This window comes from Propithecus coquereli, unplaced genomic scaffold (assembly GCF_000956105.1).
Source record: "Propithecus coquereli isolate 6110/MARCELLA unplaced genomic scaffold, Pcoq_1.0 Scaffold11, whole genome shotgun sequence".
NCBI lineage: Eukaryota > Metazoa > Chordata > Mammalia > Primates > Indriidae > Propithecus > Propithecus coquereli.
This window is the reverse complement of record NW_012134969.1, coordinates 12,061,360-12,086,381: the sequence shown is the minus strand read 5'-3', so window position 1 is coordinate 12,086,381 and position 25,022 is coordinate 12,061,360. Positions and strand designations below refer to the sequence as shown.

Genomic DNA, 25,022 nt, shown 5'->3' with positions numbered 1-25,022 from the left:
TTTATTTTTGTACAATGTTTGAGATTTAGATTGAGGTTATTTTCTTTTTTTTCTTGGCCTGTGGATGTTCAGTTGTTCTAGCACCATTTATTTAAAGGCTATCCTTTTTCTATTGATTTGCTTTTTTGACCTTTGTCAAAAAGGGAACAAAAAATAGATGGGACAAATACATACAGGATTTAAACCAACCATATTAATAATTGCATTAAATGTAAATGTTGTAAGCAGCTCAGTTAAGAGGCAGAGATTGTCAGCATAGATAAACAAGGCCCAACTTTATGCTACCCACAAGAGACCTATTTTAATTATATAGATACAAATATATTAAAAGTAAAAGGATGAATCAAAAGATTAGGTGCCTGGATGGAACTGAGGGTAACTGAGGATAATTTTAAGATTTGTACTGTGGGAGACTACATGGTCGATAACACAATTAACCAAAGAGGATATTGAAGAACTGACTCATAGCTGATTGGTGATGAAGGTAATGAGTTCATGTTAATGTTTGAGCTTGTTGTATTTGAGATTTTTGCCACATATCCATGTGGAGATCTTCAGTATCCAGCTGGAAATACGGATCTGGAACTTGAAAGCACGGTTTTAGTCAGAAACAGAGACTCAGGAATAATACAGATATAAAGCTGCGATAGTGGCTCAGCCAGCAATATGTATTGGCAAGAGGATCCAGAGGAATACCAACTGTAGAGGACCAGTGAAATAAAATGGGAAAGATCTGTCAGCAAGCTCAAGGCCTGCCAAAAATTTTCTGTTTTCTATTCTAGTTTTCTTTTGCAAGACAAAACAGTCTCAGAAATTGCCCTAGTATAGTACAAAAACATTTCCTGTATTGTAGGTCCAATAATATTCCTTAAAATACCCAGAAAACAATAGCAATTCCTGCCTTTCACTTCTATTGTTAATTTTTCTGCTAGCACTAGAAACCTTGTACTTACTTGGATAATCAGAATCTTTTTTTAGGAACACTTTGACTTGATAGCCTTGGAGTCCTTTACTCTCTGGATAAGTTCATGCTTGCTTTAGAATTGTATGTTAATTATGAAAAATCATGTTGAAGAGACATATAGCTTCTACTTTTTCTATCAATGTTATTTATTCAGTGGAATTTATACTAATCTTGCTGACAGTGAGAGTCTGGTTTCCTTCACAAGATTAAGTAGCAAAACAGAGTAAAGTGTTGTACAGAGAGCAATTATGCTGACAGTTAATGTGAGTAGATAATTAATGACATGAGCCAGCTTGCCTGAGTCCAAGAGAAAACTACCGCCTGAGTCCTGGATGGAAACAATGCTACAGAAAGACATACATATATTCTTAGCACAGAGCAGGTGGTAAACCCTGGAATTTTTTTTTTTTTTTTTACAGTTAAAAAAAATCTATCACTATATTAGTTATCTATTAGCAACTTGAAACAACTAACATTTATTATCTCACAATTTCTGAAGGTCAGGAATCTGCGAGTGGCTTTGCTGTGTAGTTTTGACTCACAGTTTCTTCTGAAAGATCCTTAAGTTGTCAACTAAAAGCTGCAGTCGATTTAAAGGCCTTACTGGGGCTGGAGAATCTACTTCCACGTTCACTCACAGTTCTTCACCAGCTGTAAATACCAGTGTCAGGGAATATTGGGTTGATCTTGGAGGCTGACTGCCACACTTGTCATTTAGTGTCAATTATAAAGCAAATTATATCATTACTTTTCTTGTTTGTGCTTTGCTATAGTTAATTTAACCTGTGATATAGCTATCTTGTATGTTAACACTCTAGAAATATTCACCGAGTGTCCATTATATGCTATACACTGGAATTTTAAGAACATTCTCAAAGTCCCACGTGGACTCAGTCACCTGGTTGAAATCCTTCAATAAGTTTATCTCTTGATATTTCCTTGCTGTGCAATCTATATTTTAGCTTTATGGAACTGATAATTTCTGTCTCAAGGGTTTATGTGCCAGGTGCCTTTCTAAGCACTTCACATTTGTCATCTCATGTAATTGGCAAAATAGCTCTGAGGAAGTATTATTTTCCTTATTTTATAAATGAGCTTCTGAACCCTCTATTTCTCTTCTTTTTATTTAAAATAACTTCTCTTCTTCCTTTAGGATTCATCTCAAGCATAACCTCTTCCAAGAAGTTTTCTCTGATGCACCTAATCTGGATTAGATGTTCCTCTCTTGATTTACTTACTTATCTGTTTTCTTCATTAGATTATAAACTGTAGCATAAGAGTTAAAAACAAGAGCTCTGGAATAAATAGCTTGAGGCCATTTCTTGGATCCACCATTTACTAACTGTGACTGGGAAATTTACTCTTAGCCTACCTTTCTTCACTTGTAAGATGGCATTAAAAAAAATAGTACCTTCCTCCTAGAGTTTATTGTGAGAATGAAGTAATATAAGTAATGTGCTTTGTGTTATGCCTGATATTCAATAAATGTTATCTATGAAGTCTTCGAGGGCAATTTTCGCAACAACCCTATGTGGTAGTTACTGTTATTAATGTGATATTTCTCCTAGCATCTCTAGATGAATGGATGAGTGATCAGATGATAGATGGAGTGGTGGGGAGTGGAGCTAATTGTAGGGGTGGACAGCTACATGGAAACATGGTTAAAAGCATAACAATAGGCAAAGAAAGAAGGAAAGAGAAAATGAGCAAAGGAATGTCTTTTCATCCTAGTGTACTAGCTAACAGCACAAGTTCTAGAAACAGGTAGACATGGATTTGAATCACTGCTCCATTACTTAAAGCCATATAACATGGGACAAATTTCTAAACTTCTATGCTTCAGGTTCGTTTTCTGCAAATTGGAGATACCTACTTTATAGACTTCTTACGAGGATTAAATGTGATAATGTACGTAAAATATTTAGCATAGAACCTGGCATGTAGATGCTCAGTAAACATTAACTAGTACTGTTATTAAATTGAAAGACTCATAAATACAGAATTTTGGTAGTGAGAGAAATAAAATAGGATGACTAATAATAGGATTATGGTAATGACTTTGAATCATTAATCATAGTTATCAAAATTAGGCACAATAGATAGATCATGGTAGTTATTCTTCCTTATTGTACTGTATCCTCACTGGTCAATAAAAAATTTTTGCCTAGTAGGTCTGAGGTAAAGTTAAAAATTAATCCTCATAAACTAAAGTTAATGAAATATTTCTAATATTCTGCCTTCTTACCCTATCATAACTTTAGCTCAAATGCTGGGAAAAGAAGAACCAAAAGTCTTCTGCCAGCTATTGACTGTGTTATGATTTAGGGAATTTCTGAGTTTCATAGTAGAGACTGTACTTTTTACATCTGACAGACCTCAAATTTGCCTGGGTTATTAGTATTCTAGAAAGTAGAATTTGGGGACCAGTTAAAGGGAGGCATTTTGAAACCTAAAAAGATAAGAAATGAAGCTGTTACAACAATAATGCTATTGAAGAAAGAGGGGCGGGCTGGTGAGGTGGCTCACACTTATAGTCCCAGTACTTTGGGAGGCTGAAGCAGGAAGATCGCTTGAGACCAGGGTTTGAGACCAGCTTGGGCAACATAGCAAGACTTGGTTTCTGCAAGAAATAAAAAAATTAGCCAGGTGTAGTGATGCATGCCTGTAGTCCCAGCTACTTGGGAGGCTGAGATGGAAGGATAGCTCGAGCCCAGGAGTTCAAGATTGCAGTGAGCTATGATTGCTACCACTACACTCTAGCCTGGGTGACAGAGGGAGACCCTGTCTCCAAAAAAAAAAAAAAAAAAGGAAGAAGAAAAAGGAAAGACTAGTAGTCACTTTTCAGAAATTTTTATCAGAATTAGAGAAATACAGTTACTAGTTCTTAAGGAGATAGTGGAGGAGATATATAGATAAGGAAGAGGTGGCAGGGATAGGGTAGGAGGAAGATAGAATGGTAAAATTGCATTTCTAAAATGTAGATGAGCTGTATGAAAATGTAGATGTTTCCCTTTCTGGTATATCAAAATCTTGAGAAGTAAGGGGAAACCCAGCATATGTGTTTAATAAAGCTTCCTTGGGGACTCTGATATATGCTGCCGTCTAGATAAATTACAGGCCATGTCAGAAAGTAGGAGTTTACATTATAAAATAAAATTGAAAATTAAAATCAAATATTCTAGATAATGTTTTTCCTGGGACAAAAGTGGTTAGAATTTGGGAGATAACTTTAGATATGTTCTGTTAGGCAAAGATGAGAGAAGCTGGAGATGATTAAGACATCTTTCTTCTATGTACAATTTTGCTGAGGTTGGGCTCTATTAATTTTTGTTTACTTGTGGACAAAGAGCTAATGCATATTTCCTTTTAACTTTTATTTAAATATTTGTTGTTATTCATATGCATAACTTGATAGGAACATGACCCAAAGTTTAATTTTTTTGGTTAAAATTTAGTGTTTTGGCTTCGTATGTATATAAAGCCTGAGTTAAGGTGATCTGCTTTGCCTTTCTTCCACTGTGCCAAAGAATTTGTGATCAAGGGCCAGACTGAATCAATTCTATGATTTTGGTTTAACTAAGAAGAACCATTATTTGAAATTGTAATCGCATTCCTAGATACAGGCTTTCTTTGTTAAAGGTTAAAAAAAAGGGACATCTCTTATACTTTCTTTTCATTTCTAAAAAAAAATTAATATATTTAATTTAATATATTAATACATAGAAAAATGAAAGGAGCTTAAAAATCAAGTTCAACACATAATTATTATAGAAAGCAGTTGCAGACTTATGATTTTAAACTCTCATCTTTATTCCTGAAAAAGAAATGTCCTACATTGTAATATTCAAGGTTTGCTTATAATTATTGATAAAAAGTGGGGAAATAAAAAGAATCCTGCAAACATTCTAGGCATGACCTAGGTCATTGACAGTCTAGGCTTGAAATTAATCATTAGATTTTCTGAACTCCCATTATACTGTCTTAGTCTGTTCTGACTACTGTAACAAAATACCATAGATTGGGTAGCTTATGAACAACAGAAATGTATTTCTCACAGTTCAGGAAGCTGGGACGTCCAAGATCAAGGTGTCAGCAGGTTCAACGTCTGGTGAGGGTCTATTTTCTGCTTTGCAGAGGGTGTCTTCTTTCTGTGTCCTCACAGAGTCAAAGGGGCAAGGCAGCTCTCTGGGGTCTGTTTTATAAAGGTACTAATAGTTCCTTTTATGGGGGATGTGCTAAAACTAAATTGTGCCTAGAGAACCTTATGTTGCTTTTACATGTCAAATCTGTATTGTACTCATATCTGGCCAATCTTTGATTTTAAGGCTCTTGGGCAAGACTGGGTTTCCAAAACCAGAACAAGTATAGAAATAGTAACATACGCATATCAACAAAAATCACTTGCTAGGAACCTGAGCCCAGCCAATAACCTTATTCCTACTGTCTCAGATCTAGTTTACTTCAGCATTGGAAACCTTTAAGGATTATAAAATTCTGGAAACTTGGAGTAGGTCCACCTAAGTAGAAGCAACAAAGCCCAAGACTAGTGAAATCCTTTAGTAGTGTTAGCTTAATTTTCTAAGTTTGTTTTATTTTGTTAAAAACAAAACTATACAATATTCAATCACTAAACGTTTTTTAACACAAAACTTTGGCACTATGAATAGATTACATGTGACACAATATTGACTATCATGGAATAATATATATATGGGTAAAGGGTACTAGGTATATTTCCATAGAGAAAAATCTGGTGATTTTGATTCTCTGGTGTAGAGGCCCTAGTTAGAGGCAGGAATTATTTGAGGCAAGTGACTTTAATTGTGCTCATTCAGTCATAGGGATATAATTTGCTTTTAACTTCTTTACAAATCTTAGTCATCAACATTATTAATAGATAATTTGATGCCTCCTCACTTTAGCAGTGTAAACACATTTGCTCCTGACCTTGAAACTTTAATGTGCTCTTCTTGTGCTTTTCCATTCAGTCATAACCCTCTCTTCCTTCAAAATTTGGCAAAGCATCCTTGACTTTCATCATATTCAGACCCATGGTAAGAACCACTCAGCTGAGTGTGGTTTAGATCAACTGACCTAAGACGCCTGGGAAATAATATATAATTTGTTTCAAGCCACTGAGTCTGGTGGTGGTTGTTATAGTCAGTGGGCAAATACAATACTTCCCCTTAAGAACTTTCCTGTTCCTCTTTTAATGTCTGTTTCTCACACTGTATTAGTTCCCTTTATAGTATTGAGTCTTCCTACAGTATGAATTTTTATTCATTTTACACATATACCTTATAGGAATTTTTGTCTCATCCTTTCAGTTAGAATAAGATCTTTTCTTTGGATTAGGAAAATAACCTTCCCTTAGTACTTAGAGAAAATTCTACAAAGAAGGTTCAGCAAGATTTTATCATGACTGTTAGAAGGAAGACAGACCCTCATTGGATACACCTGCTATGGCCATGGAAGCTAGTACTGATGAGAGAGGACTTTTGACTACTGTAATGCTTCATTCAGATGAGTGGCTATTTTAGTTTAATTGCATGAATTTTGTCATCTCCCTTGGAGCTGCCTCCCAGAGCTGGTATCTCAGCCATCCTCAAATAAACCTTGACCCAATTTTAGAAATCTTGGCTAATTTTGAGTTAGGAATTTCTTCTCTAACTAATATTTAAAAATTAACACAACAAATATAAAATGTATTGTGTGTATTACATTTTTTAAAAACATTTAAAAAATACCCAATACCCCAAAATAATTTAGTTTAAAATAAAGAAAATAAAAATTTTTGGAATAGGACCTAATCAAATTGATATACCTTTCATCTTCTTTGAGAATTTTGACCAAGATATAAATTTAGAACATACATTTTAAAAGATTTTCAGGTACAAAGTTGTTTGAAATGTTTATGTGTATAAAATTGTGTGTCATTAACCTAACATTAAGTTTTTAAGTTCTTAAAAATATCTGCTCAGTCTATAATTTAGCAAAGGGATTGCTCTTTTGAAAGACTTTTTTTTTTTTTTTTGAGGCAGAATCTCACTCTGTCACCCAGGCCAGAGTGCAGTGGTACTATCATAGCTCACTGCAACCTCCTACTGCTGGACTCAAGGGTTTCTCCTTCCTCAGCCTCCTGAGTAGGTAGGACTACAGGCGCATGCTACCACACCCAGCTAATTTTAAAAAAATTTTTTGTAGAGACAGAGTCTCACTATGTTGCCCAGGCTGGTTTCAAGCTCCTGGCCTGCAGTGATTCTCCTGCCTCAGCCTCCCAAAGAGCTGGGATTACAGACGTGAGCCACTAGACCCAGCCTGAAAGACTTTTAAAAATGGCTTTAATTACTTTTAATGAAAATCTAGTTGCAACTTTGGACCTGTTTTTCTTAATTTCTAAAGTTTGATCTGGTTATAAAAATTGTTCAGCACTGTCAAAATACTGATAGTTCATCATTTCAGTACGTAGAGTATTTATTATACCAGACGATTACCCTGGAGGGGAAAATAATATTTTACACAAGTTCTTTTTATTTGGTAAATTATGTAATTATGTTAAGTAAATATTGTAGAAGTTGGAGATAGTCATCTTTGATTAAATAAGATTGCTTTCTGTTGTTTTCTGCTAGAAGAATGATTATCAAGAACATTTGGCTTTATTAAACAGTGTGTAATACCATGATTAGCCTTGGTAAAATTAGTTTATATGCTTGTTTTATTGCTGCTTTTTATTATACTAAAAATTAATGAAAGATTATAGTATAGTCATAGTGGGTAAGAGCTCAGATTATGGAGCCTGAGTATATTCAAATCCTGTTTTGCCACCTGTTAACGTCAGTTTCCCCATCTGTAAAATGGAGATAGTAATCCCTACATCATGGGGTTTTGGTGAAAGTTAAATGCACACACAGAAGAAATATTTACTAAATGGTAACAATTATTGTTAATAACAGATGTTAATGTGATTTCAATAAATGGATAAAGGTTTGGATAAAGGTAAAAAATAATAGTTAAATTAATAAAATGTTTTTAATAAAAAATTATAAATATTCTAATACTTTAGTTTTAGGAAGCTTTTTATTTGTTCTTTTTAAAATAGTTTTAGTTTTGGTTTTTATGTTTATAAACCTCAAATGTTATTATTTCACACTCAGAAAATATTAATATTTCTAGTGTTTTAAGTTACAGTTTAGCTATTTCTGACCCATAAAACGAATAATGATAACACTTAATTCACAGATTTATTATGAGGATTAAATGAGATAATACATTTGAATAAAACCTTTGTAACTGAAAGTATTTTAATTCTTGTCTAAGCAAACCATGAAAGTAATAGACACATCATTCTATTTTGTCAGGTTTTTTTTGTTTGTTTGTTTGTTTTAGAGATGGGGTCTTGCTCTGTCTGTCACTCAGGCAAGAGTACAATGGCCCAATCTTAGCTCACAGCAGCCTTGAACTCCTGGGCTCAAGAGATCCCCTCACTTGGGTCTCCTGAGTAGCTGGGATTACAACCTTGAGCCATGACGCCTGCCTTGCCACTATATCTTTAACTAACTAGCTAATTTAGCATTCAGTGCCCAAAAGGATAAATGTCATACCAGGATTGTACAAATGAGCTTAATGCCTGCTTAAACTTTTCATCCCAGACACCTCCTGTGCTTTACCTTAGTCCTGGCCCTATTTTATATCGCTTGTAGAAATTTTTTTCTCTTGAAATTTTGTTGATGACATACTACTGCTGAAATAAAAGTAGCCCAGAATATATTGGTAATTTTACACTTTCAGTTTTGCTTATTGTGAAGTTAAAGACTTAAGTAAATTAAGTAAATATTAGAGTTTCCTTTTTTTTAATTTCACAGATAAATAAACAGAGTTAACTCTTGAGTTATACGCGTCCAGCTCCAAAGTTATTTGCTGTCACTGGACCTGCCTGACATATTCTTCAGACACACTGGAGCTAGGAAGTTAGAAATTTATAGAAAATTGGGTCACTTGTAGCAGGGCTAAGGCAGTGTGGATTGTGGTGAGCCCTATCACCTAGACTGCTTTCCTCAAAGCGACACAGTCATTCAGTTATTAGTAAATATTTTTAGAACCCCAGTTCTGTGCTAAGTGCTAGTGACGTAATAGGGAGCAAGACACAATTGAACTAGTTATCTCTATTAGTAATTTATGACAAGAAAAATCTTTATCCTAAAATATAGTTTCTATTGCGATAGGTTTCCTATTTCTCTTAGAATATTCAAACTTTTTAGCATCGTTTTTAAGATTCCATATAATCAGGCAACTACCTATTTTTTAACCTTTTCTCTATCAACCTCTCCACCACTACACCACCACTGTGCTCTAGTCCCAGTGGTCTCTTTCATTTCTTAAAAGAACACCAGTTTCTTAGCCCATGACCTCTCATCTTTTGGGAGACCTCTGCCCTTGCTCCTCTCAAGGCAAAGCCTCCTTCTCACCTTTCAAGACTCAGCATCTCCCTTACCTTCATAGATTAGTCTTCCTTTAACCCACTCTATCTACCTGGGTCTCCCTCTTTATTATTCATGAGAGAACTCTGTTCTTTCATAGCATTTTCTGATTTTGTTATCACATACTTATTTCCTTGTGTGTTTATTATCTGCCTCTTCCCACCAGACTGTAAACACCATGTAGGTAGGAACCATCCCTGTATTGGCTCACCCCTGTACCCAGAGCCTGGCATATCCTAGGTATTCAATAAACATTTGATGTTCAGTGGATAATGTTTCACAATAAAAATAATTTTCAGTTGTATACCAGGTTGCCTAAAATACTCCATTGTATTCTGCTTCACTTCACATAAAAAAAAAGTCTTTGAAACATAGGCATTCTGAAACAGTTTACATGTTTTTACTTTCTTTATGACTAAAGTATGCACATACTATGCTTGACTAAATTAGGGGAAAAAAACATGGGGAAAGGAGTAGATTAAAAATATTTTTAAAGGACTTAGGGTATACATAACTAAGAAACTTCCATTTTTAATCTTATCCTCACTTTAAAGTAGAGTTAACCTCAAAACTTTGAACATTTTAACCTCTCACTTCGTTCATTTATTCAACACATGTTTACTGAGGCCCTACTGTGTGCCAGGCAGTTTTAAACATTGGTGATATTGTTGTAAGACAGGCAAAGCCTATGCCTTCTTGCTTCTTGCATGCTAGTAAGAGAGACAGTTAATAAACAAGTAAACAAATGAATTCATGGTATAATCTCAAGTAGTGATCAATGCTGTGAAGAAAATAGAGCAGAGTTAGGAGTAGCAAATATGTGGGAATTATGGCTGTCTTAGATGAGATGTTCAGAGAAGGCCTTGCTTAGGAGGTGCTCTTCGAGGAGATATATGAATAATGGAGTGGGGTTGAGTCATGGAAGCTCTGGTGAAAGAGCATTCCATACAGAGGAAACAGCAAACACAAACTCTGATGAGACAGGAAGACTCATACCACATTCATGGAATAGAAAGATGACCAGTATGGCTGGAGTAAGAAGAATGGTAGAGAGTGAGGTCTCAGAGTTGGCAAGGGGCTAGACCTCATGTAGTGTTTTATAAACCAAGATAAGGTGTTTGGATTTATTCTAAATGTGATAGGAAGCCATTGGAGGGTTTTGAGTTTGGAGGTGTGTGTAGGGAGTAACTTATTAGCTCTGTTGAGGAGAGCTGGGAGGCAGCAAGAGTAGAAGTATGGAAATTAGTTTGTAGAATGCTTATGCAGTAGTACAGACAAGAGATAATAATAGCTTAAACTCTAGCAATGTAATTGGTAATGAAAAGAAGTTAGACTTGGAATATATTTTGAATTTAGAGACAGCATGTCTTGCCTGGTGGCTTGGATAATAGAGTGTGAGGGAGAGAATTATTGAAGATAACTCCTTGTTTTTTTGCCTTGGGCAACTGGATATAAGGAGTGATTTGTCGCTATGGGAAAAGACTGAGGAAAAGCAGGGTATTTTCGGGGGTGATAGTAGAGGATGATTTAAGTTTATTTTATACACAGACATCAAGTGAAGATGTTGAGTAAGGTAGAAGAGGACAAATGCTTCTGAAATAATTCTTCAAAGCTATCAGTATGTGACAACTGGAGGATTGTTTACCTTTATGTCCCTACTTCCTAGCTTAGGGTGTGGTATAGAATAGATAGAAGTACTAGGTTGATGGATGGATAACTAGGCATACATTCATACGTTTGAACAAATACAGTGTCCTTTGTATAATAGCATTTATAGGTATAAATAAGAATCACAACCATAATAATATCAAATATTTACATAGCACTTACTCTGTGCCAAGCACTGTTCCTAATGCTTAACATGTATTACTTCAATTCCCATAACATTATGACTTAAATTACTATTATTATCATTGGTATCTCTGCTCTACATTTGAGAAAAGTGAGTCTTAATGAAATTAAGCAACCTGTCCAAGGTCATGTAGCAAAGAGGCCAGGATTTGAACCCCTGTGGTGTGGCTCCAGAGTTTATGCTCCTATCCACTACACTATTCTTCTTCCCATTATCATGCCATACTCATCATCATAAACCTGTAACTATATATCTGTGTGGCCATTTGGAATGGGGGCATGGAGTGATAAAAGTGATACTTGAGTGAAACATAAAGACTATTGGTGAAAAAATGCCACTTTAACCCTTGAAGGAGGAATTTACTTTAGCATAATCCTATTGGGCTAATCTGAAGCATGAACCAGGTCTTAACCCATATCTGAAAAGTAAGTAAAATGCCTAATTAGTAGTATGCTTAAGTCCCATCTCCTAAAATGTCTTTGTTTGAGAGAAAAATGGTAGTTGACCACTCCTGCTGATACGTGAGTTTACACCTGTACTGTTGAGTTGAATAAAGATATTCAGTTCATCAATGGCTAGAAAATATAAAACATTGCATATAGCAATACATGTATTAGCTGGAATGAATTTGTAGGAAATGAATATTCCCTAATGAATGTAGCAAAGAATGACTTGACAATCAAAATGATATTATGGGAGTTGTAGAGTTGCCTGCTTTTTCCAAATTATATATGCCACCTTCTCTTCTGATGCCTCCATTGGAGGCATGCCTACCACCACCTCCACTTTTGAGAATTATTTCTGTAGTGAGTCACTGTTACAGAGAGTAGCCCATATTCTATTGGTCCCCTGGAAATGAAAAAGGGTTGAAAACTATCAAGCTTTTGCAGTGATACATGTAATGACTATATGATTTCATGACTCTTTTTATTCAAAACTTATCAAGTATCTACTTGACCTCTAGAGAGGAAAAAATAAATTTAAAGAGATAGGTTTTTTTCCTCCTGAAAATTCTGAGTTGAGAGAAACCTTTAACACATTTATATATATATATATATCCAAGAGATTCAAATAAAATAATCAAACCAAATCACTGAAAGGAGAGAAAAGAGTTGAATGTTCAAGTGGCTACAGTGTACACACTTGTCATTTAATCCTGCAAAATGGGTGCTGTTATTCCTGTTTTTCAGGTAATGAAACTGAGGTTCAGAGAACAAAATTTTCATTACTAGAAGCTAGTAAGGTTTGGAGAATAGAGCTTGAGCTTACATCTCTCTAATTCCAGAACCTATGCTCTTACTGCTAATGGCTTCTTCTTTCTTTTCCCCCCAAATTCTTTATTCTTTTTTTGTTGAGATGAGTTGACAGCAGGATGAGTAAGAAAAAATAGTGTTTAGTAATGTATTACTTAGGCATGAGTAGAATTTCCTATTCAAAAGGATCATTGAGTAATCTGCTATTTCTTTTTCTTTCTTTTTAAATTTCTTCTACCTACATAGTTTATGTGTCTACTGAGTTGCTTTCTTATTTGTTTCATTTTGGAACTTTTATATTAGAGATTTTCCTGAAATATCTGATTGCCATTCATATATAAGAGTAAATCACTAAAAATTAGTTAGAAGCTTTGAGCACCTGAGTGGGGTTTGTGAACTTAATTGTATTGTTATTTGGGAGGACGATTCCTCAAGAAACCCCCACTTAATATCTTTCTCTTAGACTTATCATATTACTCAGTTCTGTCTCTTCTGATTTCATGCCAGGATATGAATGATCACAGTTGCAAATGTTCTAGGGTGTGGAGACAGGAAGCAGTCTGGTATATACAACACTCATTATCTAAACTTTTTCTTAATCCTGTTGTTTTTAGTATGGTAACTTTTTCCTTGATTCTGTCTAGAGTACCCCAGTACAGAGAATTCTATTCTATACTCTCTGAATAATAAACCTTCATTTTTTTTTTCCATCAGTAAAGAGAAGTGAAAAGGAGGAGAAGATCTAGAAGTCTGTCTTAATGCTAAGCAGACTTCAACCAATCCTTCTGTTGTTAACCCCCTTTATATCCACTGCCCGAGGTACTTGGTATCACCACTTCCAGACCCTTTTAAGTGGGTTAAGAGTTCATTTGGTTTGCCTGTTGGCTTTCCTTACTGCCGGGTTTCAATTTAGCTTTTGTTCATCTACTGAGTAGGTTACCACTTGTCCATTCTTTTTCCAGCTTTCAAAATTTTGTATCTGAAAAGTTTATGTCTTCTAAAATAAGTTCCTTTATTGCCATTTTAGTGGGGTTTTAGGAGAGAGAGTTAGTATGTTCATTAAATTCACCGTCTTTAACCGGTATTGTTTATCTTTTAAAGATTTAGTTTAATTTAGTTTATTGTGGTTTCAGTTAGGCAAAAATTTTCAGTTTGTATTCTGATCTGTTCATCTTTTTCTTTATAACTTCTGAGTTTTGTTCAAACCTACAAAGTCCTTCCTTAACAAGAAGTTATAAAGATATTCCCTTATACTTCTAATACTTTTTTAGATTTTTTAATATAATTAATTGGTTTTGTGTGCATTGTGTAATGATATACTACATTGTGTAATGATAATGAAGGTGTAATGATATAACTTTTTTCAAATTGCTAGTCGATTTTTCAAACACTCTTTATTGTATATACTATTCTTCATATTTTTAAAGAATCTTCTTATATTCTATAGTGTTTGATATTTTCACTTACTGATATGCTACTTCCATTTTTGATATAAACTTGTCTGTTTTTTTGTCTTTTTTCTGTCTTAAAGTTTAAGTACTGAGAGTAAAATACTTATGGCACCCTTTTCAATAGACTACCATATGTACTTGCAGTCACCTCTAGAAAATTACAGTTTTTAATATTTTTAATGATTTTTACTGATAGTCTTACCGTTTTGTAAATTATATTTTTAAAATTACACTTTTAAACTTTTTGCTTGGATATAAAAATGTAATTATTTTTTCATATTGATTTCATAACAGCATTCTTGCTAATCTCTCATTTTAATAATTCGTTGATTCTTTTTGAGTTTCCTCTATTGATAGTCAAATCATCTGTGGATAATGGTATTTTTGTTATTTCTTTTTTCCCAATCCTTTCATCTTTTATTTCTTCTTCTTGTCTTATTGAGTTGGCTGGGACCTCAAGTACAATGCTGAACAGAAAGCATGATAATGGTCATTCTTCTCTTGTATTTGATTTTCTAAGGGGAATGCTTTAATGTTTCACCATTATATGTAATGTTTGCTGTAGGGTTTTTGTTTATTTGTAGATGCCATTTATCAAATTATAAAGTAACTTTCTGCTCCTGGTTACTGAGAGTTTTCTTTTTTTGAAATTATAAATGTTTTAAAATGAGAATTTTTTTACATTGATTTTGATAAGATTTTTCACCTTAGATTTATTAGTGAGGTGAATTTTATTATAGATTTTCTAACATTGAACCAGTCTTGCAACCTGGATAAACTCAACTTGGTAATGACGTATTTTTTTTTTTTTTAACATTGCTGATTTGGGTTGCTAATACAGTTGTCTCTTAGTGTACAAAGTGGGCTTGGTTCCAGGAACCCTCATGGATACCAAAATCTGCACATAGTCTAGTCTCTTACTCAACCCTGCGGAACCCGCATGTACAAAAAGTCAGCCTTCCATATAGGTGGGTTTCACATCCTGCGGATACTGTATTTTTGATCTGCATTTAGTTGGAAAAAATCCAAGCATAAGTGGACAGTTCAAACCCATGTTGTTCAAGGGCCAGCTGTATTTATTGTTTAAGATTTTTGTATCCATGTTCATGAGTGAAAATGGTCTATTAGTTACCTTTTTGTAATGTTTTTGAACAGATTTTAGTATCAATATTGTACTAGCTTTATAATGTGAGATAAAAAATGTTTCTACTTCTTCCATTCTTTGAAGAATTTGAGCAAAAATGGAATTATCTGTCCCTCAAATGTTCAATAGAATTCATAGGTAAATCCAAATGGGCATAGCGTTTTCTTTGTGGCAAGCTTTTTAATTACTGATTCAAATTCTTTAATATTTGTGAGACTATACAAGTTATTTTATTTCATTTTTATTGAGTTTTGGTAATTTATACTTTTTTTGGAATTTTCTACTTGGTCTAAGTTTTCCAATTTATTGATATGAAATTTTCATAACTCTCCCCTATTAACTTTCTAATCTTTGTGATTATGTCCCACTTTTCATCCTAATATTGCTTGTCCCTTTTCTTTTTCTTGATCCGTCTGACTAGAGGTTTGTTTTATTTTATTAGTTCTTTCCAAGAACCGATGGTTAGCTTTGTTGATCAAATGTTATCTTTGTATTCATTTTCATTAAATTCTGCTCATATCTGTATTTCCTTCTTTAAGCCTTCTTTGGGTCTTTCTGTCTTTTCTCCTAACTTCTAACTTCTTTTCTAATATAAGTATTTAAAGTTATACATTTTGCTACTCCTTTATTGAGCGTAGCACAAAAATTGGCAATTCACTGCAGCACTCGCCTGGCTGATTGATATCGCTGCCATGTTATCTGTGACCAGCCTCGTGGGCTACCACCCTCCCTCTCAGGTGGCAGCAGTGGGAATTTCAAAGTGGAGAAAGGGATTTCATTCTGATGTACAAATTGCCACTATAAATTGTGCCTAAAATTCATAGTGCTTGCCATGTCAAACAATATGATTTTGATATGTATATAGTAAAATCATACTTACTAATGTCTTAATCTCATCTTGTTTCAAATAGGATTCACCTTTATTTGATCTTATTAAACAGTCAAAGGACCGAGAAGGACCAGCTGATCACCTTGAATCTGCTTGTGCTCTTAATCTTCCTCTCCAGAATAATCACACTGCAGCAGATATGTAAGTATAAAATATGCTATCCATTCAGACTACAAATAGATTTTGAGCATCAGTGTAATGCAAGGTACTATATAGAAACTGTAGGGAATAGAATTTTGAATAAGATATTGTTTCTGCTTTTAAGAATTAGGGGCCAGTTACAGTGGTTCATGCCTATAATCCCAGCTCTTTGGGAGGCCAAAGAGGAAGGATCACTTGAGGCCAGGAGTTTGAGTCCAGCCTGGGCAATATAGTAAGACCCTACCTCCAGAAAAAAAATTAAAAGACAAAGTAACACAGTGTGTTGGCATGTACCTATAGTCCCAGCTACTTGGAAGGCTTGGGCAGAAGGTTCACTGGAGCCTGGGAGTTTGAGGTTGTAGTGAGCTATGATTATGCTGTTGCACTCCGCCTGGGCAACAGAGCAAGACCCTGTCTCAAAAAGAAAAAGAATTAGGAATATAAGATACATGACTCAAATAAAGAGTACATATAAAGGAGTAAAAAGTGCTACCGAATCACCTAGGATTGGTGTAATGAGAACAGTTTTCAGGGCAGGAATGACAATTTAGACAGGACTTGAGGTTGGATAGGATTTCAGCCTGGAAACTGGAGAGGAGAGAGGAGACAGAAATGTGTTCCAAGAGCCAGAGATGACATGAACTCAAAAGCATAACAACCAGGGAAGCAGGAAACATTTTTACAGAGTGCAGATCAGCCCATTTGGAGTGAAGCATGCAATAAGTGTAGGGAGTAGTATGGGATATGGACTGACATTATTGATTAGTACATGATAATGATGATGATGGGAAAAGAAAGCAACAGCTAATGTTTATTGAGGCCTCACTATGTGCTGGGCAGTTGCCTAGGTACTTCAGATTTATTTTTTCATTTAATCTCCATAACAGCCCTATAAGGTAGTAGATGCTGTTGTCAGCCTCAGTTATCTATAAAATAGGAATTAGAGAAATAAGGTAACTTGCCTAAGGTCAACAGAAATCAAATCCAACCTCTCTGATCCAAAAGACCATGCTCTTAATCACTCACTACACTGCCTTTCATAGAAATGTGCCTAATGTTATGTTTCTGTTTAATTCCGTGTAGGAACTGACATTGCAGTGTTCTGGTGATTAGTGCAGGGATCATTTTCCAGAGATGTCATTTCCATGCTAACTTGTACTCAAATTATTTCTAGCATATAGAGACTCTGCCTTCATGTCTAAATTTGTTTGCTAGCTAATACTTTTATATAAATAAGTCTAGCCTTTTTTTTTTTTTAATTCAATAAGTAGCCATCTGTTAAGTGGCAGGAAGTATTCTAGGCACTGGGAATATAGAAGTGAGTCTAGGTCCTTCCCCTCATAGGGCTTACATTCTGGAGGAAGAAAACAGCGAACAAGCAAATGAATATGCAGGATGATTTAGAATGTAAGTACTGTAGAGGAAATCAGTAGAGCGATGTAAAAGAGAGAAACTGAAAGGGTGATAGAATGTTTAGAGATGCTTTCTTTCCTTCCTCTGATGAAGTGATGTTTTGACCTGGCACCTCGATGACAAGCTTGATGCTGGCCAGGCACAAAGCTGTATGCTGTGTATTTCAGGCAGAACAAATAACAAGTGCAGTGGCCCTAGAGCAGATCAAACTTAGCTGGTTTGAGGAACAAAAAGAAATCCCAGTGTGACTGGGGTGTAGTGAGCAAGTGGAGAATGGTACAAGATGGGATTGGAGAGTCAAACTGGGGCTAGATCCTGTAGGTTCCCATACGCCAGAGTAATGAGTTTGGATTTTATAAGGGAAGTGGGAAAGCATTTAAGTAGGGCTGTGCAGCTTGCTATAATTTGTATTTTTAAAGGACCACTCTCTGGTTACTATTCTAAGTACAGGTGGGCTTGGGGAAGAGAAGGGAACAGGGCAAGGAAGAAAGTGAAGAGACAAGTTTGGAGCCTATTTCAGTAGTTCAAGCGAAGGATGTATATGACAGAGATAGAAATGGAAAGATCTGGGATATATTTAGAGATCAATTTAATAGGTTTTACATTTGATTTGAGGAATTGGGAAAATGGAGAAATTAAAAATAACTCCTAGATTTTTTACTTAAGACACTAGATGTAATGTGGAGCAATTTTTTGAGATGGGAAGAATTAGGGGAAGACAGAGCTCTGCTTTGGCCTTGTTAAGTTTGAGATTCAAGTAGTGCTATCCAATAGGTAATTAGATATTTGTACTTAAAACTCAAGAGACTAACTTTTGTCCAAGTTAAGTCGGTCTACAATGTCAATTGGTGAACTGAAGGGAAATCCAAGGTGGATAGTAGAGCAGACACTGGTCTTTCTAAAATCATTGTGTTGGTGAGTTCCTTTTCCTAGTGTGCTAGTTAATATACCATGTGTAATAGAAACATCCATAGTAAGGTACAAATCCTACTTCTTGTTCTCTTTGTTCTTAAGGTTTATGTCTTTTAAGATAAATTTGTTTACTGCCAGCTACTAAAACAAAATCAGAAAGTAGTCCTGGATTATTCTGTTAAATAGAGGGCAGCACAAAAGAATTGCCAGAGATTGAGAGATAGTATTTGCTAATATCTCTGCCTTGATTTATGCCTGACATATTTAGTATACAGGTATAAATCTGTCTTAATAATGTTATTTGACATATTCATAGAATTCTGTACTATGTAATTTAGGTGTGTGTACGTGTGTGTCTGTGTGTGTAACTTATGTCTTATATGTGAACCACAGTTACCAAGAAAAAAAAATTTTAGAAGGAGAATCAGAGAAATATGACCACATTTGGTATCAAAAATTGTTTTATAAGCTAGAGTTATCTTATAGTCTCAATCCCACTATAATTATTAAAATTGAACATTATACAACTATTTTTTCCCAATAAGGCAGTAATCCCCAGGAAAAGCCATTTATTAAAATGGATATGATGATGACAAACATAGTTTTCCTATTAATCTGTCTTTCCCAGCTTGCATTTAAATAGCCTACTCAGGGAATTTGATGATATAAAGATTAATTAGACAAGATGTATCTAGGTGCATGTGTACAGCATTGATGGGTGTGTGCGTGCAAATGATTCTTAGCAAACTTCAAATGAAGACTTTTCCTTTGAATATATCCAGGTATCTTTCTCCTGTAAGATCCCCAAAGAAAAAAGTTTCAACTACACGTGTAAATTCAACTGCAAATGCAGAGACACAAGCAACCTCAGCCTTCCAGACTCAGAAGCCTTTGAAATCTACCTCCCTTTCACTCTTTTACAAAAAAGGTTAGTAGATGATTATTTTCAAGAGCATGGACTCTGAAACCAGACTGACTATGTTCAAATCATGGCTTTCCTACTTACTAGGTGTTACCTTGGGCAAGTCACTTAATATCTCTATGCCTCAGTTTTCTCATCTGTAAAATGGAAATGATAATAATAATAATCTACCTTATAATAATCTACTTTTGAGATGATTAAATGAATTAATACTTATAAAATGCTTCCAACAGTGCACATAGTAAACACTCAGAAAATGTTAGATGTTATTGTCGCTGCTGCTATAGTTTCTATGCCTTAAAAGTAATGTTTGGAAATACTTGCTCCTAACATTACTTTTGCTGTTCAGATGAGTATGTACAGTTGAGATCATACAGTGTCCTGTTGCCTAGTGCAGACATATTTCCTGGATATTTTCAGGATGTTTAAGAAGGCCAGTAACCAGGTTGGATAGCATCCTCTGATTGTGTGTACATGTGGGTGGGCGGGGAGTCTATTTGAGTGTCTGTGCATGTGTATATACTCGTAAGTGCACACCCACATGGAGCTCTTCAAAGGAGAGCAAAAGGCCTGATTCTTCTGTGGTAAGTCTTTTTCCTGATTTTATTCAATTCAGAATTATATTGAGCTTTACTGGTATATTGTAAGACCAGAACAGTGGTTTTCAAAGTGTGGTCCCCAACCAACAGAATCTGCATCACACATAAAGTTGTAGAAATGAGGATTTGAGGGCTCTACCCTAGACCTGCTCAATCAGAAACTCTAGGATAGGGTCCAAAAATCCTTGTTTTAACAACCCTCCAGGCAAGTCTAATGTATGCTAAAGTGTAAGAACCAGTGGATAAATTATTAGCTTTAAAAATTTCTAATTACCTTATGTAAGTCTTTGAAAGGTACATAAAAAAGGTCTTTATATTTAGAGGGAAGAAAATTCAATTTTTCATATTCTTTTTCTCCAAATTTGTATTTCCAGTAGTGTTTTTTACATAGAATCTTGAAATAAATTTTGTCACAGTCATGTAACACTTAGGTAATCTACAAGTCCACCATTTTTCAAGAGTATGCCCCATTGGTATTTTATAGAGAAATGCATGGTTTGATTTTTTTTTTTTTTAGGATTGGAAAAATTAGTAGACATTGGTAATTCCATTATTTCCAAAAATAATTATCCCTCTTAAATATTAATTGTGAGAATTTCCAACATCTGTGGTGAGTGATTAACAGAACTAAAAAAACTGTATGGTTTATCTAATTTTAGTGTCTTGTGACCTTTCTTCCTCTACCTTCCACCTCTGCCTCAATTTCATGCTATTAATATCATAACTATTCAGCAAGTATATTGTGCTTTCTGTGTACCTAGCACTGTGGTAATACTAAGAATCATTTATTTATAAGGAAATAGGGGTAAGAGTGAGGTTACTGTTAAAATGCTGATTAAGAGCATTATGATTAGAGCAATTTAATGATTTGAAAAAATCTACTTGTAATTCAAGATGAACATGACTAATTCCCCTTATCCCACAGTGTACCGGCTAGCATATCTCCGACTAAATACCCTATGTGCACGCCTTCTGTCTGACCACCCAGAACTAGAACACATCATCTGGACCCTTTTCCAGCACACGTTGCAAAATGAGTATGAACTCATGAGAGACAGGCATTTGGACCAGGTAAGAAAATCAAGCACTTCACCTATTCTCCTCCCTACTTATTTGTTAACTATGTGCTGCTTTCTAAAGAAAGATTAGATTCAGATGAGAAGCTAGATTAAATTTATTATACTTAATATATATTCACTTGTTGGCTACCATTTATATTTTTGCTATAATTCTTACAAATCAGAGATTTAGAGTTTAAGAGTATATTTCAGTAACTATGGTAACTATTCAATGACACAAAAGATCTTATTTATAAAAAAATGACTAAATCTGGCCGGGTGCAGTGGCTCACGCCTGTAATCCTAGCACTCTGGGAGGCTGAAGGAGGAGGATCGTTTGAGCTCAGGAGTTCGAGACCAGCCTGAGCAAGAGCGAGACCCCGTCTCTACTAAAAATAGAAAGAAATTAATCGGACAACTAAAAATATATAGAAAAAATTAGCCGGGCATGGTGGCGCATGCCTGTAGTCCCAGCTACTCGGGAGGCTGAGGCAGAAGGATCGCTTGAACCCAGGAGTTTGAGGTTGCTGTGAGCTAGGCTGACGCCACGGCACTTTAGCCCAGGCAACACAGTGAGATTCTGTCTCAAAAAAAAAAAAAAAAACCCTCACTAAAAAAATCACTAAATCTGTTTATCAGGCTTTTTCTGTGTTGTGGTGAGGTAGATTTCATTTTAGTGTGGAAAAACACGAGACTTAAGAATCAGTTTATTTAAAACAGTACCTGTTGAATGAATAAATGAATGAATGAATGGAGTTAATTAGTTTACAAATAGAGAATAATCTTTCCTATCCTCCTTTTTCTTTGTAAAATGGGGTAAGAGCAACATTTTTTGGTAACAGCTTTATTGATAAAATTCACATACCATACAAACCACCTATTTAAAGTATACAATTCAGTGGTTTTTAGCATATTCACAGAGTTTTGCAACTATCACCACAATCAATTTTAGAACATGCTCATCACACTAAAGGAAACCCCATGCCCTTTAGCAGTCACCACCCATTCCCACACCCTCTCACCCCAAGGCAACACTAATCTACTTTCTGCCTCTGTAGATTTTCCTATTCTAGACATTTCATATAAATGGAATCATATAATATATGATCTTTTGTGTCTGGCTTCTTTTATTTAGCATAATGTTTTCAAGGTTCATCTGTGTTGTAGCTTACATCAATACTTTATTCCTTATTATTGCCAGATAATATTCCATTGTGTGGCTATATACCACATTATGCTCATCATTCATCAATTGATGGACATTTGGATTGTTTCTACGTTTTGGCTATTAAGAAGAATGTCTCTATGAACATTCAAGTACAAGTTTTTGTGTGGACACATGTTTTCGTTTCTCCTGGGTACATACCTAGGAGCGGAATTGCTGGGTCATATGATAACTCTGTATTAACCATTTGGGGAATGGCCAGATTATTTTCCAAAATAGCTATACCATTTTACATTCCTACCAATAGTGTATGAGGTTCTAATTTCTCTACATCCTCACCAACTTTTTATCTGTCTTTTTTATTATAGCCATCCTAGTGGTTATTAAGTGGTATCTCACTGTGGTTTTGATTTGCATTTCCCTAATGGCTAATGAGTTGAGCATCTTTTCATGTGTTTATTGCCTATTTGTATATCTTCTTTAGAGAAATATCTATTCAGATCCTTTGCCCATTTTTAATTAGACTATTTGTCTTATTATTGAGTTGTAAGTGTTCTTTATGTAGTCTACATACAAGTCCATTATCATATATATGATTTGCAAATATTTTCTCCCATTCTGTTTCACTTTCTTGATAGTGTCCTAAGCACAAGTTTTTAATTTTAATGATGTTCAATTTATCTTTTTTTTTTCTTTTGTTACTGGTGCTTTTGTGTCATATCTAAAAAACCATGGCCAATTTGAAGTCATTAAGATTTATCCCTGTTCTCCAAGAGTTTTATATTATTAGCTCTTACATTTAGGTTTTGTTCCATTTTGAGCTAATTTTTGTATATAGAGTGAGGTAGGGGTCCAACTTTATTCTTTTGTATGTGGATAACTGGTTGTTCCAGCACTATTTCTTAAAAGTCTTTTCTTTCCTCATTGATAGTTGTCAAAAAAATTAATTGACTATAAACGTCTAAATGCTTATTTCTAGACTCTCAATTCTATTCCATTGATCTGTGTAGCTATTCTTATGCCAAGACCACACTGACTTGATTACTATAGCTTTGTAGTATGTTTTGAAATAGGGAAGTGTACATGCTTCACTTTGTTTATTTTCAAGATTTGTTTGATTGTTCTGAAACTTCCATTTCCATATGAATTTTAAGATTGGCTTGTCAGTTTCTGCAAACAAGCCAGCTGAGATTTTGATAGAGATTTCATTGAATCGTAGGTCAGTTGGGGAGCATTGTCATCTTAACAACATTGTCTTCCAATTCATGAACATCTGATGTCTTGCCATTCATTTAGATCTTCTCTAATTTCTTTCAATAATGTTTTATAGTTTTCAGAGTACAAGTCTTAACACTTGTTAAATTTATTCCCAACTATTTTACTCTTTTTAACACTATTATAAATGGAATTATTTTCTTAATTTCATTTTTGGATCATTCATTTCAAGTATATAGAAATAAAATTGATTTTTGCATATTGGTCTTGTATCCTGCAACCATGCTGAACATGTTTATTAGTTTTAAAATTTTTTTAGTGGATTCCCTAAGATTTTCTATACATAAGATCATATCATCTGCTGATAGAGATAGTGTCAGTTCTTTCTTTCCAATCTGAATGACTTTTTTTTTTCATTTTCTTGCTGAATTGCCCTGACTAGAACCTCCAGTACAATGTTGAATGGAAGTGGCCTGCAGGGATCTCTTTGTCCTTGTCACTGATATTGAAGGAAAGCATTCAGTCTTTTCACCAGTAAATATGTTGTTAGCTGTATGTTTTTTGTATGTCCCCTTTATCAGGTTAAAGAAGTTTCCTTCTATTCCTAGTTTCTTGAGTGCCTTTATCATGATGGATGTTGGATATTGTCAAATGCTTTTTTCCATATCTATTGAGAGGATCATGTGGGGTCTTTTTCTTTTATTGTATGGATATTGTTTGTTACAGTAATTGATTTTCTTACGTAAAACCAATCTTACGTTTCTGGAATGAATCCCACTTGGTCACAATGTATAATCCTTTTGATATGTTCCTGGATTCAGCTTGCTATTATTTTGTTAAGGATTTTTGCATCTATTATCATAAGAGATATTTATAGTCTTCTTATGTCTTTCTCTAGTTTTGGTATCAGAGAAATAATGGCCTCATAGAATTAGTTGGGAACTCTTCTAATTTCAGAAGAGTTGTGAAGAATTGGTATTGAGTCTTCTTTAAGTATTTGGTAGAATTTACCAGTTAAAGCCATCTGGGCCTGGGCTTTTGTTTGTGAATAGTTTTTGATTACCACTTCAAGCTCAGATTTTCTATTTCTTCTTCAGTCAATTTTGGTGGTTTGTGTCATTCTAGGAATTTTTCCATTTCATCTTAATTATCTATTTTATTGGTATACAATCGTTCATAATATTCCCTTATAATCCTTTTATTTCTGTCAGGTCAGTAGGAATGTTCCCAATAAAAAATGATATTTTAAAAATATGGTTTATTGCATAACAAATATGTATATTTTACAAGAGCATATTTGGATATAAAAATTCTAGTATGTTGGATTTTTAAAATAGGCACTTATTGCCTTATGATTCTACTGCTTTTCCACAACAGAGAGAGAGAGACAGTAATACTAAGGATTTCTAATGAGATTAGGTATCTAGAATCAAGAAGAATTTTATGAGAGGTGCCTTAAGTAAAGTATTGAAGTGGAGAAAAATGTGAATTGGCAAAGAGGATACTGAATGACATTTTAAATAGAAGGAATAGTAGGTTTAGGGTTGGTAGGATCCTGAGCAAGGGA

The 25,022-nt window shown here is 34.6% G+C and overlaps 1 protein-coding gene across 1 annotated transcript in view; it reads left to right on the top strand.

Moving 5' to 3' along the window:
* The window catches only part of RB1 (retinoblastoma 1), a 182,538-nt gene that overhangs the window by 145,168 nt on the left and 12,348 nt on the right, over nucleotides 1-25,022 (top strand). The window contains exons 12-14 of the mRNA XM_012648486.1: nucleotides 16,053-16,171; nucleotides 19,279-19,424; nucleotides 20,943-21,088. Of these exons, the coding sequence (XP_012503940.1) occupies nucleotides 16,053-16,171; nucleotides 19,279-19,424; nucleotides 20,943-21,088 (411 nt within the window). The remainder of the gene's footprint in view (nucleotides 1-16,052; nucleotides 16,172-19,278; nucleotides 19,425-20,942; nucleotides 21,089-25,022) is intronic.